The 16,655-nt window shown below is 43.2% G+C and overlaps 1 protein-coding gene across 6 annotated transcripts in view; it reads right to left on the reverse strand.

Moving 5' to 3' along the window:
* Nucleotides 1-16,655, reverse strand: part of NPHP3 (nephrocystin 3) — a 232,133-nt gene that overhangs the window by 120,592 nt on the left and 94,886 nt on the right. For all 6 annotated transcript variants that reach the window (XM_029589318.1, XM_029589315.1, XM_029589314.1 and 3 more), the window contains 2 exons: nucleotides 15,873-16,052; nucleotides 7,188-7,291 (listed from right to left, as the gene is read on the reverse strand). In XM_029589318.1, coding sequence (XP_029445178.1) covers nucleotides 7,188-7,291; nucleotides 15,873-16,052 — 284 coding nt within the window. The remainder of the gene's footprint in view (nucleotides 1-7,187; nucleotides 7,292-15,872; nucleotides 16,053-16,655) is intronic.

Below are 16,655 nucleotides of genomic sequence, written 5' to 3' on the forward strand. Positions count from 1 at the left end.
ATGTGCCACAGCACTCAACCTATGAGAGGCCACGGTGGAAATACATACAGCAGCAGATGTGTTGGCCACGGTTGAATGAGAACATCGACTCCCTCCGATCCGACCTCCCTTCAATGACTGAAAAACAGTCCGTCTTTGCATTTCCTGAAGTCGCCATGAAGTCCACCGCTGGTCTGCCCCATTTGGCCTAAATCAAGAAGACCTCCACAGACAACTCCCATTCCCCCGGATCCAGATGCTGTCTGCTGAGGAAGTCTGCCTGCACATTGTCCACTCTGGCCACATGGGAAGCAGCTATTCTTGCCAGATGTTTCTCCGCCCAAACAAATAGTTCTTGTGCTTCCAGCTTTACTAGATGACTCTTTGTTCTGCTCTACTGGTTGATATATGCCACTGTTGTCGCATTGTCTGAGAACACTTGCACCGCCTTGTCTTGAATGAGTGGGAGAAACACCAGCAAGGCTTTGTGCACCACCCTGGTTTCCAGCCAATTGATGGACCAGGTCGCCTCCTCGGACGACCACTGTCCCTGAGCCAATTTTCCTTGACGCCTCGCCCCCCAACCAGAGACGCTGGCATCCATGGTCACCACCACCCAGTCGGGCACTTCCAGATCCATCCCTTTCTCAAGATTGTGCTGAGACAGCCATCATGAGAGACTGGATCTGGCATCATCCGGCAACGGCAAAGGAAGCTAAAATTCCTCTGAAAGTGGATTCCAACAGGATAACAACACCCTCTGCAGCAGTTGCATGTAAGCAAAAGCCCATGGAACTAACTCCAGTGTAGAAGCCATGGAACCCAGGACCTGCAAATAATCCCAGACCCTGGGAACAGACAGACACTGCAGCCGAAAGATCTGACCCTACAATTTGACAACCCTCTCTGTAGTCAGAAACACCTTCCCTATCCGGGTTTTGAAGCATGCTCCCAGATATTCTAACGACTGGGCCGGCTTCAAATGTCTCTTTGCCAGCCCAGCCCAGCCCAGCCCAATGAATTCAGGAGCTGCAGGACCTGCTGGACTGAGTGACAACACTCCATTTCCAACTTTGCCCATACTAACCAATCATCCAGATATTGGTGCACCAGGATATCTTCCTTCCTGAGCACCATTGCTACTACCACCATCACCATTGTGAATGTGCGCAGCACTGTTGCTAAACCAAATGGCAGAGTCAGAAACTAGAAATGTTCCCTCAGGACCATGAACCTCAGGAACCTCCAGTGTTCGGCCCAAATGGGAATATGGAGATAGGCTTCCATCAAGTCCAACGACACCAGAAATTCCCCTTTCACACATTGCTATCACATTGCAAAATGTCTCCATCCAAAACCATGGTATCTGGAAGGCAGCATTGATTGACCCTCTGCAGATCGAGAATGGGCCAAAAGGTACCCTCCTTTTTTGGCACTATGAACTACATGGAGTACCGATCCTGCCCCCTTTCCAGAGGAGGCACTGAACAATGGCATGCAGGTGCTGTACACATTGCAACGTCTCCCGCACTGCCTCTCACTTGCCCCGAGAGATGCAGTGGGAGATTATAAAGGTGTCCCTGAGCGGCCGAAAAAATTCTAAGGTGTAGCCATCTCTCACCACCTCCAGGACTCACTGGTACGACATGACCTTGGTCCACTCCTCATAAAAGAGGGACAGCTTCCCTCCAATAGCGTCTGGAGAGGAGTGGACCAGCCTGCCTTCGTTGACCAATCTTACTTCCGCCTCCACCTTGGGGCCCACCGTCCCTCAGAGGCCTGCATTGGGCTAGAAAGGACAGCTGTCTGCCTGAATTCTTTTTTTGCTCCACCGCTGGCCCAGGGCTTTTGCCAGTGCAAAACCTCCTCGCTTCTCGGAATCGAGCTCGTGGAGGAAAAAACTTCTTGAGGGTTTTCTTGTCCTCAGGCAACTTATTACCCTTCGACTCCCCCAATTGCTTCATGAGCTGCTTAAATCCTCTCCAAACAGCAGCTTTGCCTTGAAGGGGAGGTTAGACCAATTTCATAGACATAGGAGTCTCCTCGCCGCTACCGCCAAGACTATACTTCTAGCAGAAGTCTGGATCATGTCATAAAGGGCATCTACCACATAGGTCACTCCTGCTTCCAAATGGGCAGCCTAAGCCGCCTCAATGGCCGTTCTCAACCACTTATCATGCGCCTTCTGCAACCAGCACAAGCAGGCTCTCTGCATCAGACGTCCGCAGACCACCGCATGACGGCTCAGAACCGAAACCTCAAACAGCCTCTTAAGGAGGATTTTCCAGTTTTCGATACTGGATATTCTTCAAAGCAGCAGCACCTGCCATTGGGATGGTTGTCTTCCTGGTAACCATGGAAACCACAGCATCCACCTTGGGAATCTTCCACAACTCCATCTGTTCTGGCAAGTGATATAATTTAGCCAAAGCCCTGGCTACTTTCAAGCCCGATTTGGGAGATTCCCATTCCCAATCCACTAACGTCTTCACCATCTTAGGCAATAGAAAGGCCGTAGGGTGCCCCTGTAATCCCTCCTGGACAGCGTTTACCCCCCTTATTAACCAAATCTTCCTGAGTGACCTTAATCCACAGCTCCTCCAGAACCTGGGGAATTAGCGGGCCCAACTCATCCCTGCAGAAAAGACGGGCCAGCCAGGAATCATCATCGCCCGCGATCAGGACCTCATCCGGGCATTGAAATAGATTCCCCAATGCAGTAACAGGCTCCTGATCCAGATCCCGCATCAGATCTCCCAATGTACTAACAGGGTCCTTGTCCGGATCTACCAGCCCCTCCCAATAATCTGTTCTGGATCATCCATGTTATCTGACATGTCTTCTTCCATTCACTGCGGACCTCTTGAGACCCAAAAACCACAGGATCCCTCCGGATTCCGCCTGCCTACAATTTTTGGCTGCCTGGAACTTCCTGGTCCCTACTCCCTTCCTGGCCAAATAGGCCTAATGACGCAGAAGGACAAAATCCACTGAAAAAGCTTCCGGATCCAAAGAAGAAGTGTCAAGGTCCGCATCCCCCTGCACCTGTTCCTCTCCCCTGCCATCAGCAGGGTCTTGTTCTGTGGGAATATCGTGGGAGGGGAGTCCTGAAGCTCTGAAACAGCAGCCTGGCTCCCAGCATGTGTAGACAAAATGGTCGCTGTTTTCCTTTGACCCCCACCTGGGGCCTCCAGACACGGCCCAGCCAACGTTGTGCTACTGCTGCCCCTCGGGGATCTTGTGGATGTCCCAGCCCTTTTGAGACGCATTCACTGCAAAACGCGGTCGAATAAAGGTGAGCCCGCCTTAACCACAGCTGTGGCAAACTTTCCCCCGCAGCATGGGAGGTGCTATGCCGGCAAAAATGGGCCTAAAAATAATCCCTGACTGTGAGCACTGTTAGTGGCGCTGTCCGCTATCGATCAAGCACCTGGCCCGATAATGCTGCGATTTGGCCCCGCTCACCTGGAACTGCCTCTTGGCAGTAAAACTGCATTCAGTCGCCCAAGCACTCCCTAAGAGCTGCTCCTTCTTTTCACACCTTTTTTTTTTTTAAACTCAATTAAAGGGATACACACCAAATAAGAACAAGGAAATAAAATGAAATACTTCCCTGCTTCTGGTGATGAAGGCTGTGCACTGGAGGTAACAGCGACCCAGAGGGGATAAGGGAACCGGAACCACCAGCTATCACCCCCCTGAAGACAAGGGCCAAGCTAGCACAGGGATTACCAACCCCCCGCTCGCCCTACTCTACCTGAGGGATGGCCCACAAAGGAACCTAACACCTCAGGGAGCCCAAATCTCCTATTTCTTTTCTATTTTGTTTTTGAAACTCCAGACTGCAGGTTTGCACCTCTACCATCTGCTGGAGACAGAGAAATACTGAGGGATTGCAGATGGCATGCTTGGTTATGTAGCAGTGCCTCAAAGTTTTGTTCTCTGCCTTCATCTGCTGGTAAGGATGCCCAAACCCACTTGTCTGGAATGATCCAAGGTATGAACAGGAACTCATGTTTTCTTAGCATTGTAAACTTAACTCCTAGTCCTAATGTTAGTCTGTGGACAGAAGCTGGAGTTCTGGTGCCAGGATCCATAAATGGGATTTTATATGCTGAAAACATTTTGTGCACATAAATCATATTTTATGCGCAGCAAACACACACAGCATGTTTTCTGTTCATAAAAGAGAGAGGGAAGGCAGCTTTTATCCTTTTTCTGCAGTGCTGGATTTTGCTCCCTCTCTGGTTAGGGATCTCTACCCACAGCTGGGCACTGTAACCTGGAGAAAATACAGCGCCCACCCACAGGTTTGTCCCTTATTCTTTCTCCAGCCCAAGCCCTCTTCCTTGGATCCCTACCCTGATCACTTTCCTCACTGTGCCAGTCCCAACTTGTTTACCTTCTGATGACACAGACATTAAAATATTTGGCTAGGGAGAGAGAGAATTGAGGCCCCTGATATCGGCTGCACCAGAGCTGCACCAGAGCTTGCCACAGTGAGTTATGTCATCTGGGTGAGCCCTCGCTACAAAATGACTCCAACTCAGAGGTGCTCTGGGAGAGAGATGATTAAGGCCTCTGATATTGGTTGCCCAAGAACTCGGTGATTTCTGCCACAGTGAGTGATGTCATCCAGGTGAGCCCTCGCTACAAAATGACTAACTTGGCCCGGTGAACCAAAGCTGCGTACATAATGGGAGCACGCCCTGAGCATTTTTATCTTGGCCAATCCTTTGATTTTTTTTAAAGCAGTCAAAGCATCATGGGGAAATGCATAAAGGTAATGTTAAAACCTCTCCCATTTGAAACAAGCCATCTCCTCTCCCTTTACCCAGGTGACTTGGAAGCCCTTTAATTTTGTTACACATAGTGAACCAGGACATTCTGAACCAGGAAAACTCTTCAGGATAAGATCCTTCAGCGATATGCACCTCAAGGGCTCAAAAGGAGCTCCACAAACGACTCTAAGAAACAAATTAAGATTCCATGACAGGCACAACTTGTGAACCTGAGGACACAAATGCTTCACACCTCTAAGAAAACGGATGACATCCAGATGTGAAGCCAGGGGAACCCTACTAATCTCATCTCGAAAACAGCCTAAGCCAAACCCTTCACCAGACTGTTCTGTAGGAAGGCCAAAATATAAGACACTGCTGCCAAGTGTAGGGTCCAACCCTTCGTCAAGACACAACGTCTCAAACATTCTCCACACCCTGACATACGCCAGAGAAGTGGATGGTCTCCTGGCTTGAAGTAATGTATTAACGACCGGCTCAGAATATCCTTTCAGCTGCAACTGTCTCTATATGTGTGTGTGTGTATATATATATATATATATATATATATATATATATATATATATATATATATATATATATATATATATATATATATATATATATATATATATATATATATATACATATATATATATATATATATACATTCAGCAGGGTGAATGTTAAATTATAAGATTGGTGAAAGCAGGAAAATAAAATAGAAAAATAAAATACATTGCTAATCAGATCTGGAACAGCAGCAGTATAAGGCATGGCAGCGACAGTGACAGTATGCGATTCTCACTGAAGTTAACTTTATATTTTGTATCTTCCAGAAAGTCGGTGGATTTTTGTTTGGCTACAGGTGCATGAAGCGAGTATAGTGTAAAGGGAGAGGGCGCCTCTTCATCTCTCTCTAGCCTGGGATTTGCAGTGTCCTGGAGCCAGCAGAGAAGTGCTGCAGTAGCTTTCTGTTCTGTTGGAGGTGCTGCGATGTGAGGTGCTGCGATGTGAGGGGAAAAAGCAACAAGGCGAGCAAAGCCTTAGTCTATGTGACCGGAGAGACAGCAGAGGGGACAGTGCTCCTTCACTGTAATGCTCCTGAGCTGACAGCTCCAATTTTCCCTGCGATTTCCCAAAGCCTAAACAGGAAGTGGTTTATTTATTTATTTGTTATGCTTATATCTCGTAACATCCAAACTTGTCGATCTGTGCTGCTTATATCATTAACATTCATAATTTTCCACACATTAAATAAAAAGTAAGGACAAGAACCAATTTAACGCAAATTACACTTTAATATTATACAAATGCACAGTGAGTTTAAAAGAAAAGTGTTTAGTGCATTTTTTTTTTTTTTTTTTTTTAACGCTCATGGGCCATTTGCATGCCATTAGCTTACTGCATCCTGTGGGGCCATGGGTTTCTATATCTACAGATATAATAAAACCTGCACTAAAATTCAACTCCTGTTTTAGCGTGAGATTTATTATATCAGCTCATTGATAGTACAAAGATTTGTGAATTATTTTTATGTTATGTTGTAAATTTCTGTTTTTTTGCATTGTGATTGTATGCAATTTGTAACCCACTTTGGGTTTAACATGTAAAAGTGGGATGTTAAGAACAACTAAATGAAATAAAAATAAACCTTTTACATCTACCTGGTCAAGCTTTTGATTTCTTAAAGGAACAAAAATGTCTTATTTATATTTTCCTACATGTATGATGTAGGACCTTAAAGCATCTCCATCTCCCCTGCCACAGCACCCACTGCTTTTTCAAAGAGAAGGGAAAAGGAACCCCTTCTATCTTCTATTTTCTTTTTTTAAACAAATGTACTTACATTTTTGTTTACAGCTTTTGCAGCCCTTTTTCTGGTTCCCAGTGGCAGATTTGTTTTCAGCCTGCTTCTGGGAAGTGCTGCATAGAACTACCTCTTTGCATTATGGGATGATTTGTTTTCTGCTCTCACCTTGCTGGAAGTCACCTCATGATTCAAAGGGAGGCTTCTGTGCAGCAAAATCCCAGAAGCAGACTGAGAACAAACCTACCACCAGAGGCAAGAACAGTGGTGTTGCCAGGCCTCTGCTGATCAAAGGGCAGTGGAATGCAGAGCTGATACCATCAGACAATAAGAGCCCTTCTTGGCTGGCAATGTCAGCTCACGAGAGGTCATCCTGAGCTTCCTAATCCAGGCTTCCTCTGCAGCAACCTTACACATTAGAAACACAATTGTTTTTTTTTAGCAATTTAACGAAGCAAAAATAAGGTGCCACAGATGCAGCCATGTACGTCTCTTATTCCTCCCTGTGACATTTATAACCAGAGGACGGCTTAAAGAGAAAACATACTTTAATAGAACTATAACGTCCAACATTTTAAATGAAAGAACAATAATTATTCAGAAATGCAGAAAAGTACCATTTAGATAAAAGCAGGGATTTTCCTGAGCCAGGGCCTCCAGACACAAGTAGGGGTGGGCTTGGTGCAGGCGCCACTACCAAATCATTCAGACGTCCATAATACTAGAAATAAAAATAAAAGCAGGAGAGCCTCAGACAATACAAAAATAAGTTTCACTCTGTTGACAATAAGGTTTAAGTGGACTTGAGGGCTCAGTGATGGTAATGCATGCTACCAAGAGCTGAAATACAAATTTGAAGCTAATTCACACCTCACTATCAGAGATAATGTATTCGTGGGGGGGAGGGTGAGGTGTCCTGCACCTCACCCTCCCCCCCACGAATACATTATCCCACATGGAGTGGGAGAGAGTATTGGAGGATGTCTCCTCTACAGACATTACCCAGCCCAACCATAAGGGATGGGGAAAGGGGCAGAAGAATAAAAAGTAAGAGCCTGTGAGAACTAGAATCTAGGTCATTTGCACTGCCCACAAAATCTTCCATTTGTGCAGCTGGAAATTTCCTGTGCAGGGCTGATGCATCTTATTAGGTGAACTACGCGGTCGCCTAGAATGCCAACCATTAGGGGGCACTGAAGAGCAGCCATGTGGGGCCGCAAGCAGAGCCTATCCTGCTCGTGGCAGAGAGAAGAGACCCAGCAGGCTGCGAGCAGCGCCCATCCTGCTAGCGGCCCAGAGAAACACATACTCGGAGAGCCATGAGCGGCGTCTCAGTGAATGGGTAGTAGTCAGGGCTGAGATTGGGCAGGGGCAGGGTGTGCGAACGAGGTGGGGAGGGCGGACACAAGGCAGAAGGTTCGCCTAGGGCGCCTAATACCCTTGCACTGGCCTTGTTCCTGTGATATCTTCTTATATAAAGTTCAGCTATGTTGGAACTCTTGTCTCTTATTGTAAAAAATGTGTCATCATAAGGCAGACTGAAAAGAGACCCACAGAAAAGAGAACTGTCAAGACACCACATCTAGCAGAGTAAACCATGAGAAGTCTTGCTCTTAAACAGCATGTCTAATGCTAGGAATTTTATATTTGTAGATTATTTTAATAATAAATGGAGAAATTTATACCTAACTGATAATTTCCTTTCGTCCTGCTACACCAGTCCAGAATGATTGGGTTATGTTCCCCTTCCACCAAATGAAGGCAGATCACATAACTTTTTCTGTGACATCATCACTATTTATGTGTAGTGTAGGATAGTTAAAGTCAGTATTCCTGTGACAAAGCAGTTTATTAAACTTTAAAATATTAACCTTATATTAAAATTTGTAATTAAAGTTTTTTTTCCAAAGTAACTAGAAAGGTTTAGAAGATGAAATCTCTTTAAAGTTTCTGAAATAAACTATAGCAATGCCAAATTATGTTTTACATTTTTTTTTAATTTATGTGCTTGACAACTAATAAAAATCTGCAATCAATACATTTTTACATTCCTGAGTGGGATTCTAGACTGATGTAGCAAGACTAAAAGAAAGGAAATTTTCAGATAAGTATAAATTTCTCCTTTCTTTCTCATCCTGCTACAGCAGACCACAACAATTTGGAAGTACCAAAGCCTAATTATTCTGGGTGGGATGATGTTAAACTGGCTCTGAGAACACTTGCGCCAAAAAGTAGCCTCTTCTTTTGTGAGAACATCCAATCTATAATGTTTTGTGATAGAATGTAAAGACCATGTTGCAGCTTTACAAATATCTACAGGATGTACAGCCACCACTTCTGCCCAAGAGGAAGACTGAACTCATGAGGAATGGGTACTGAATTTCTGGAGCCTGTCGTCCTTTTAGTTCAAATATTTTTTATTGGTTATTGTATAGAGAAAAACAACTAGGCAAATACAGAATTCACCAAGATGGGGAAACAAAGAAAAAAGGGGAAAAAACTAGAGGGTATCAATACAATTCAAGAGAGAGATCAACGAAGACTCAGCAATTAAAGAAGAACATCAGTTGTTGCTAGTGAATAGTAAAGAAGACTCAAAATAATCATCTAAAGGTTCCCACACCACTTTTTGCAAGTCGCCAAACAGCAGAATTTAATGGCTACAGCCTTCTCACATTTACAATACATGATTATCATATTCCACCAGTAATGTTCATTGATTAGATCACTATTCTTCCAAAATGATAATATAAGTTTAAAGGTGACCACTAAAAGTAAATCTAATAGTTTTCTGTGTGGAATGGAGAGATGACATGGAAATGCTGCCACACAAAGTGTGACAATGTGGTATATGAGTGGGTAATGTAAAATCTGAGATGATTCGCAAAATGTTTTTCCAAAAATCCTGTATTCTAGGGCAGAAAAATAACATATGTGACAGAGTAGCCTTAGGAGAGGCATAGGACCAATAACAGTGAGTGGTAACTAAGCCCGCTCTATAAAATTTCCAAGGGGTGCACACAGCTCTATACACAATAAAAAAAGAAGAGTGCATTGAACTGGAAGATAGTGAAATATGCAATGAAGAATTCCAAAAGTAGGTCCAATCAACATCATCATCAAAATAATCAGATTCAGTGATCCATATGTTTTGTATGCTTGTCATAATAGGGAATTTTGTCATTTTGATAGTTTTATAAGAGTCTGTTCGCCAGGTGACCCAGCAATCCAAAGTCATGATACAGTACAAACAATCTAGGGAAGGTAGATAAGCTGAATTTGGAGAAAAACAGATACCCAAGCAATCACATAATTGCAGCCAAGAATAAAACTGGGACTTGGGTAAGGAATATTGAGTCATCAATTCTGCAAAGGAGAGCAATTTATGACTCTTGTATCGATGACAATAACCAAATTCCATTGGCTTGCCACACCTTCCAATTTAGATAGACTTTTACCAGAAGTTTAATATGAGTATGAAACCAAGGGGAGAAGAGTTGGGAGTATTTCCATTTAGAGGAATATGAAGCTACCAATTGATCAAATGCAGAGTATGCTTTATGCGTGCAGCGGAGTATAGGATTGGCCAAAATATTATCAGGAAGAATCATCCCAAGGAGAGCTTTGAAGGAAAAAGGAGAAATAAGCCATCTCTCTATATTCAACCATCTAGGACAATCAGGCATGTGCAAAAACTTGACATCCAATAGTAGCCTTGTTGTAGGATATAATCCTGATGGTAGCTATAAAAGTCCAGAAAATTAACTACACTGTGACCTTTATCAGCTTTCAGTTTAGCAAATCCTATTCTCGGGGGTTTATGCTTCCACAGAAAACCAAGCAACATACCTGTAAAACGTTGCCTGTAAAAGTCCAATGAGAAGAAAACATGAATCACAGAAAATATTATCAATCTAGGGGCTAATATTTTAATTGTATTAAATTGCCCCCACCATGTAAGAAACAGGGGAGACCATTAAAGCAAAGACTCCAGTAAATTTGTAAAACAGATGTTTCACAATGAGAGATGGTCTGAAGAAGAGTTTCAAAAAATTGTATGCCCATGTATTTGAGACCATCCTTCACTCTTTAAAAAGGGTAAGCATTGACATCCACGTGTCTAACAGTGAGATTCAGCTGCAATAATTCAGTCTTGTGCCAGTTCACCTGATATCCTGAGAAAGCCGAGTAATCAGAAATGAGAGAGAATTAGGGGAGGAAGTGAGCTGACAGGATTCTTCATATACTCAAAACATCATCAGCATATGCAGACAGTTTATAAGTATCAGCACCAAACCCTAGCCCCTGAATATTCTGATGCTGCCGGATAGCCAACAATCGAAGTTCAAAGGCCAGGTTAAAAAGAAAGGGGGAGAGAGGAGACAACCCTGTCTGGTGCCTCTGGGCAATTCAAATCTAGAAGAAAGACTTAACATATAAGTGTGCTAAAGATTGATGATAAAGAAGACGATCTTCAGCTATAAATGAGGTACCAAAACCAAATCGCCATAATGTCATATAAAGAGAGTTCCATATAAAGAGAGTTCCGTCAAATGCCTTTTCAGCATCCAGGGAGAGGGCTATCAAAGGTGATGGATCTAATTTAGCTAATTCAAGTACGTGAAGAAATAAACAAGAGTTATTAGAGATATAGCAGTCTTTGATGAATCCGGATTGATCCTCATGAATTAAATCCCCAATAGTAGAGGCCAAGCATAAAGCTAAGGTTTTAGCAAAGACTTTGTAATCCATATTGAGGAGCGAGATGGGCCTGTAGTTAGAGACGAACTTAAGATCTCTCCCTGACTTTGGTAACACCACTATACCTGCTACCAAGAACAGGGGATCAGAGGCAGGAGATAAGAATAAAACAGAAAAGTACTTGTGTCATTTTGGAGAAAGAATTTTGTGAACATCTTTATAAAAATCAAAAGAAAATCTATCCAGTCCGGGAGCCTTCCCTCCTTGTAAAGCAGAGATAGCTGTGGAGACCTCTTCTAATGTGACAGGACTGTCCAGTCTATGTTATTGATCCAGAAGGAGCGAGGGATGAGACACCTGTAAAGGGAAGTGATGAGTCATTTTGGACTTAAAGATTATAATAGAATTCTTTAAACTCTTGTAAAATATCTATGTCAGAAGATGCCAGCCAACCAACCATCTTTAGTGCTGATCAAATGTATGCGCTTCTTTTCTCTTTTCCTTTTGAGATAAGTCACAAATAGATGACCACATTTATTATTTTGGGAGTAATATCGAGCCTTTTCGATAAATAAGGGTTTCCCAGCTTGCATACTCAATAATTTGTTAAACTCAAATCTAGCATTTTTGGAAAGTAAGGTATCATGATTGGGGTGGGATATGTGATCTTTTTCTAGTTTTGCAACCACGACCTGCAGATCGAAAAGCTCCCCCTACTGTTTCTTATGCATTACGATAGTATAACTAATTATTTCCCTCCGAATAGTGGCCATAAACGCCACACAAACCACGGGAAAGGAAACATCAGGTGTTACATTATGTAGAATAACTTCTCTATCTTATCCTGGAGGAGAGTAGAAAAATCAGGATCTTCCAAAAGGCTTGAGTTAAACCGCCAAAGATGGTCCACAGTAACTGAAGAGGAAATTGTGATATGCAGGTTGATTGCAGCATGATCTGAAATTAAGATGGGGTGATAGAGCAGAATCAACCTCAGGCATCAAACTCCCAGAGACTTTAAAGTAGTCAATCCTAGAGTAAGAAGAATGGGGAGGCGAGAAAAAAATGTAATCTTTGTCTGTGGGATGCAGTAGCCACCAAAGATTAGCGAGACCAAGGGTCTCCATGAGGCCCATAAGAACCTTGTGTGATTTAGAGTAGCAAATTTTAGCTTGTGATTATTTATCTAAAATGGGATCTAAGGGGTGGTTGAAATCCTCCCCATGATAAATTTGGAAGAGTCATCTCCCATTATGTGAGAAATAAGGTGTTGGAAAAACACAGAATCATCTGAGTTTAGAGCATATATATTAAGAAAGGAAAACCTTTCCTCTCCAATTAAGCTCAATGATACGAACCTTCCATCAACATCATTAATATGTTTAAAAAACTGAGCCACAAGATGCTTATGGAGTAAGAGGGCAACACCCTGCTTCTTTTTAACTGCTGGGGTAAAAAGGACTTCATCCATCCATCAACTTAAGCAATTTTGGAGAAGAAACATGCGTCTCTTGTGACATAACAACATGTGCCTTCAAGTATTTCAAATATGTCAGTATTTTTATGCACTTAGGGGTAGATTTTAAAAGAAGCGCGATCAGCCTACTTTTGCTTGCGCATCAGACTCAAGCAAAAGTACGCTGGATTTTAGTAGATACGCGTGGAGCCGCGCGTATCCACTAAAATCCTGGATCGGCGCGCGCAAGGCTATCGATTTTGTATAGCCTGCGCGCGCCGAGCCGCGCTACCTCCCCCCGTTCCCTCCAAGGAGGGAACTTTCCTTTGCCCTCCCCTCACCTTCCCCTCCCTTCCCCTACCTAACCCACCCGCCCGGCCCTGTCTACACCCCCCCTTACCTTTGTCGGGGGATTTACGCCTCCCGGAGGGAGACGTAAATCCCCGCGCGCCAGCTGGCCTGCTGCGCGCCGGGCCGCGACCTGGGGGCGGGTACGGAGGGCGCGGCCACGCCCCCGGGCCGTAGCCACGCCCCGTACCCGCCCCCAAAACGCTGCCGACACGCCCCCGGAACGCCGCGACGACCGGGCCCGCCCCCCGACACGCCCCCCTCCGAGAACCCCGGGACGTACGCGAGTCCCGGGGCTCTGCGCGCGCCGGGAGGCCTATGTAAAATAGGCTTCCCGGCGCGCAGGGCCCTGCTCGCGTAAATCCGCCCGGTTTTGGGCGGATTTACGCGAGCAGGGCTCTGAAAATCCGCCCCTTAATGGGGTATGAAATATCGTTAACATTCAGGGAAACAACAAGGGGGAAAGCTGATAGTCACTCACCAGTGCATGGTTCGGAGGAATGTATCCTTGAAGGATATTAATGAAACAGGAAAGTTATGGCACCCCAACAGAGAGGTTCCAATAAAAACAAATGTAGTCCATATGCCTATATGTAAAAAATCACCTGAGCTAAAGATTTCCAAATTATCCGTAACAACTGAAAAGCAGGTTGTTAATACAAACAAAAAACACACTTTGAAATGTCTGTATGCCAATGGCAGATGTCTAAGAAGTAAGATGGGAGAGTTAGAGTGTACAGCAGTAAATGATGAGATAGACATAATTGGCATCACAGAGACCAGGTGGAAGGAGGATAACCAATGGGACAGTGCTATATCAGGGTACAAATTATATCGCAATGATAGGGAGGATCAACTTGGTGGGGGTGTGGCACTTTATGTCCGGGCAAGTATAGAGTCCAAAAGGATAAAGATCATACAAGAGACTAAATGTTCAGTAGAATCTATATGGGTAGAAATCCCATGTGTGTTGGGTAAGAGTATAGTGACAGGAGTATACTACCGTCCACCTGGACAAAATGGTCAGACAGAGGATGAAATGCTAAGAGAAATCAGGGAAGCTAACCAATTTGGCAGTGCATTAATAATGGGAGATTTCAGTTACTCCAATATTGACTGGGTAGATGTAACATCAGGATTTGCTAGAGACAAAGTTCCTGGATGTAATAAATGACTGCTTCATGGAGCAATTGGTTCAGGAACCAACGAGAGAGGGAGCTATTTTAGATTTAATTCTTAGTGGAACCCAGGATTTGGTGAGAGAGGTAATGGTGGTGGGGCCACTTGGCAACAGTGATCATAACATGATCAAATTTAAACTAATAACTGGAAGGGGGACAATAAGTAAATCTACAGCTCTAACACTAAATTTTTAAAAGTCAAACTTTGATAAAATGAGGAAAATAGTTAGAAAAAAACTGAAAGGTGCATCTGCAAAGATTAAAAGTGTTCAAAAAATACAATCCTAGACGCGCAGTCCAGATGTATTCCACGCATTAAGAAAGGTGGAAGAAAGGCAAAACGATTATGGGCATGGTTAAAAGGTTTGGTGAAAGTGGCTACTTTAGCCAAAAAAAACATCCTTCAAAAACTGGAAGAAGGATCCATCTAAAGAAAATAGGATAAAGTATAAACACTGTCAAGTTAAGTGTAAAACATTGATAAGATAGGCGAAGAAAGAATTTGAAATGAAGTTGGCCGTAGAGGCAAAAAACTCATAATAAAAACTTTAAAAAATATATCGGAAGCAAGAAACCTGTGAGTGAGTCGGTTGGACCGTTAGATGACCAAGGGGTTAAAGGGCCTGTTAGGGAAGATAAGGCCATTGCAGAAAGACTAAATGAATTCTTTGCTTACTAATGAGGATTTTGGGGAGGTACCAGTTCCGGAGATGGTTTTCAAGGGTGAGGAGTCAGTTGAACTGAACCAAATCACTGTGAACCTGGAAGATGTAGTAGACCAGATTGACAAACTAAAGAGTAGCAAATCACCTGGACCAGATGGTATGCATGCTAGGGTACTAAAGGAACTAAAAAATGAAATTTCTGATCTATTAGTTAAAATCTGTAACCTATTATTAAAATCATCCACTGTACCTGAAGACTGGAGGATGCCCAATGTAACCCCAATATATAAAAAGGGCTCCAGGGGCGATCAGTAAGCCTGACTTCAGTGCCGGGAAAAGTAGTGAAAACTATTCTAAAGATCAAAATCGTAGAGCAAATAGAAAAACATGGTTTAATGAAACACAGACAACATGGATTTACCCAAGGGAAGTCTTGCCTAACAAATCTGCTTCATTTTTTTGAAGGGGTTAATAAACATGTGGATAAAGGTGAACCGGTAGTTGTAGTGTATTTGGATTTTCAGAAGGCGTTTGATAAAGTTCCTCATGAGAGGCTTCTACGAAAACTAAAAAGTCATGGGATAGGAGGCGATGTTTCATGGATTTTTTCATGGATTAATTTCATGGATTACAAACTGGTTAAAAGACAGGAAACAGAGAGTAGGATTAAATGGTCAATTTTCTCAGTGGAAAAGGATAAACAGTAGAGTGCCTCAGGAATCTGTACTTGGACCCAATACTTTTCAATATATTTTTAAATGATCTGGACAGGAATATGACAAGTGATGTTATCAAATTTGCGGATGATACAAAATTATTCAGAGTATTTAAGTCACAAGTGGATTGATTACATTCTGAGTTTCCTTTTGGTTTCTTGTGTCATCGGATGTGAAAATTCCTGGCTGTTTGGTATTTAACATTTCCTCAAACCAGACAATTTCAGTCACTTACTTTCTCAAATCCTAGTTCACATGTAGATTTGGAAGCCTGCTGAAAAGCCTCCATCTGCCCTTGTTCATCATGCACATCCCACAACACATCTCCAAAGTCTTCCTCTTCAAGAACAGCAGGATCTTCATTGCTGCCAAATTCCCGTGTTTCAAACTTTGTGCTTTCACAGCCCAGCAGGTCCTGCACAGGATAAAAACAATGTGTAAAGGGCTTCCTTTACAGAAAGGGAAAGAGGGCTAAATACAGCCAGCTGGAAGGCTTCGTGGTTAACACCACACAGCCAAACAAGAGAACTTTTGCTATCAAGCTCTTTCACTAGGCAGCCCTTATGAAGGACCGTCAGGATTTTCTCTATCCTTTCCCATATATAGGCCATGTGTGAAAGTAATCCCCTATCACAGAGATTAGAGGCAGAGCTGCTGTGAGGCATCACCAGCAAGTGAATTTATTTTGCTCAGGTCTTCCACTGACTAGGGACTGTGGGTGCTTCTTCAGGAGCATTTTCTGTACTGGCCAGCCTAAGGAGCAAGAGAACATACCTATTTGGAATAGCTTTTTAGAATAACTTTAGGATCTAAGTTTCTTATCAAGTTTCACCTGATGTTGTTATTATATTTAGGATACTGTGCTTTATGATTTTGTTTTATTAGCTTTATTATTATGAATTGTTTTATGTAAACCACTCTGAGCTATGGTAGTGAGTGGTATAGAAATACTAATAAAGACAAAGATCAAAAAAGATAACCATGTTCTCTTGCTTGGCTGTGTGTATTCTCCTACTCA

This window comes from Rhinatrema bivittatum, chromosome 2 (assembly GCF_901001135.1).
Source record: "Rhinatrema bivittatum chromosome 2, aRhiBiv1.1, whole genome shotgun sequence".
Lineage (NCBI taxonomy): Eukaryota > Metazoa > Chordata > Amphibia > Gymnophiona > Rhinatrematidae > Rhinatrema > Rhinatrema bivittatum.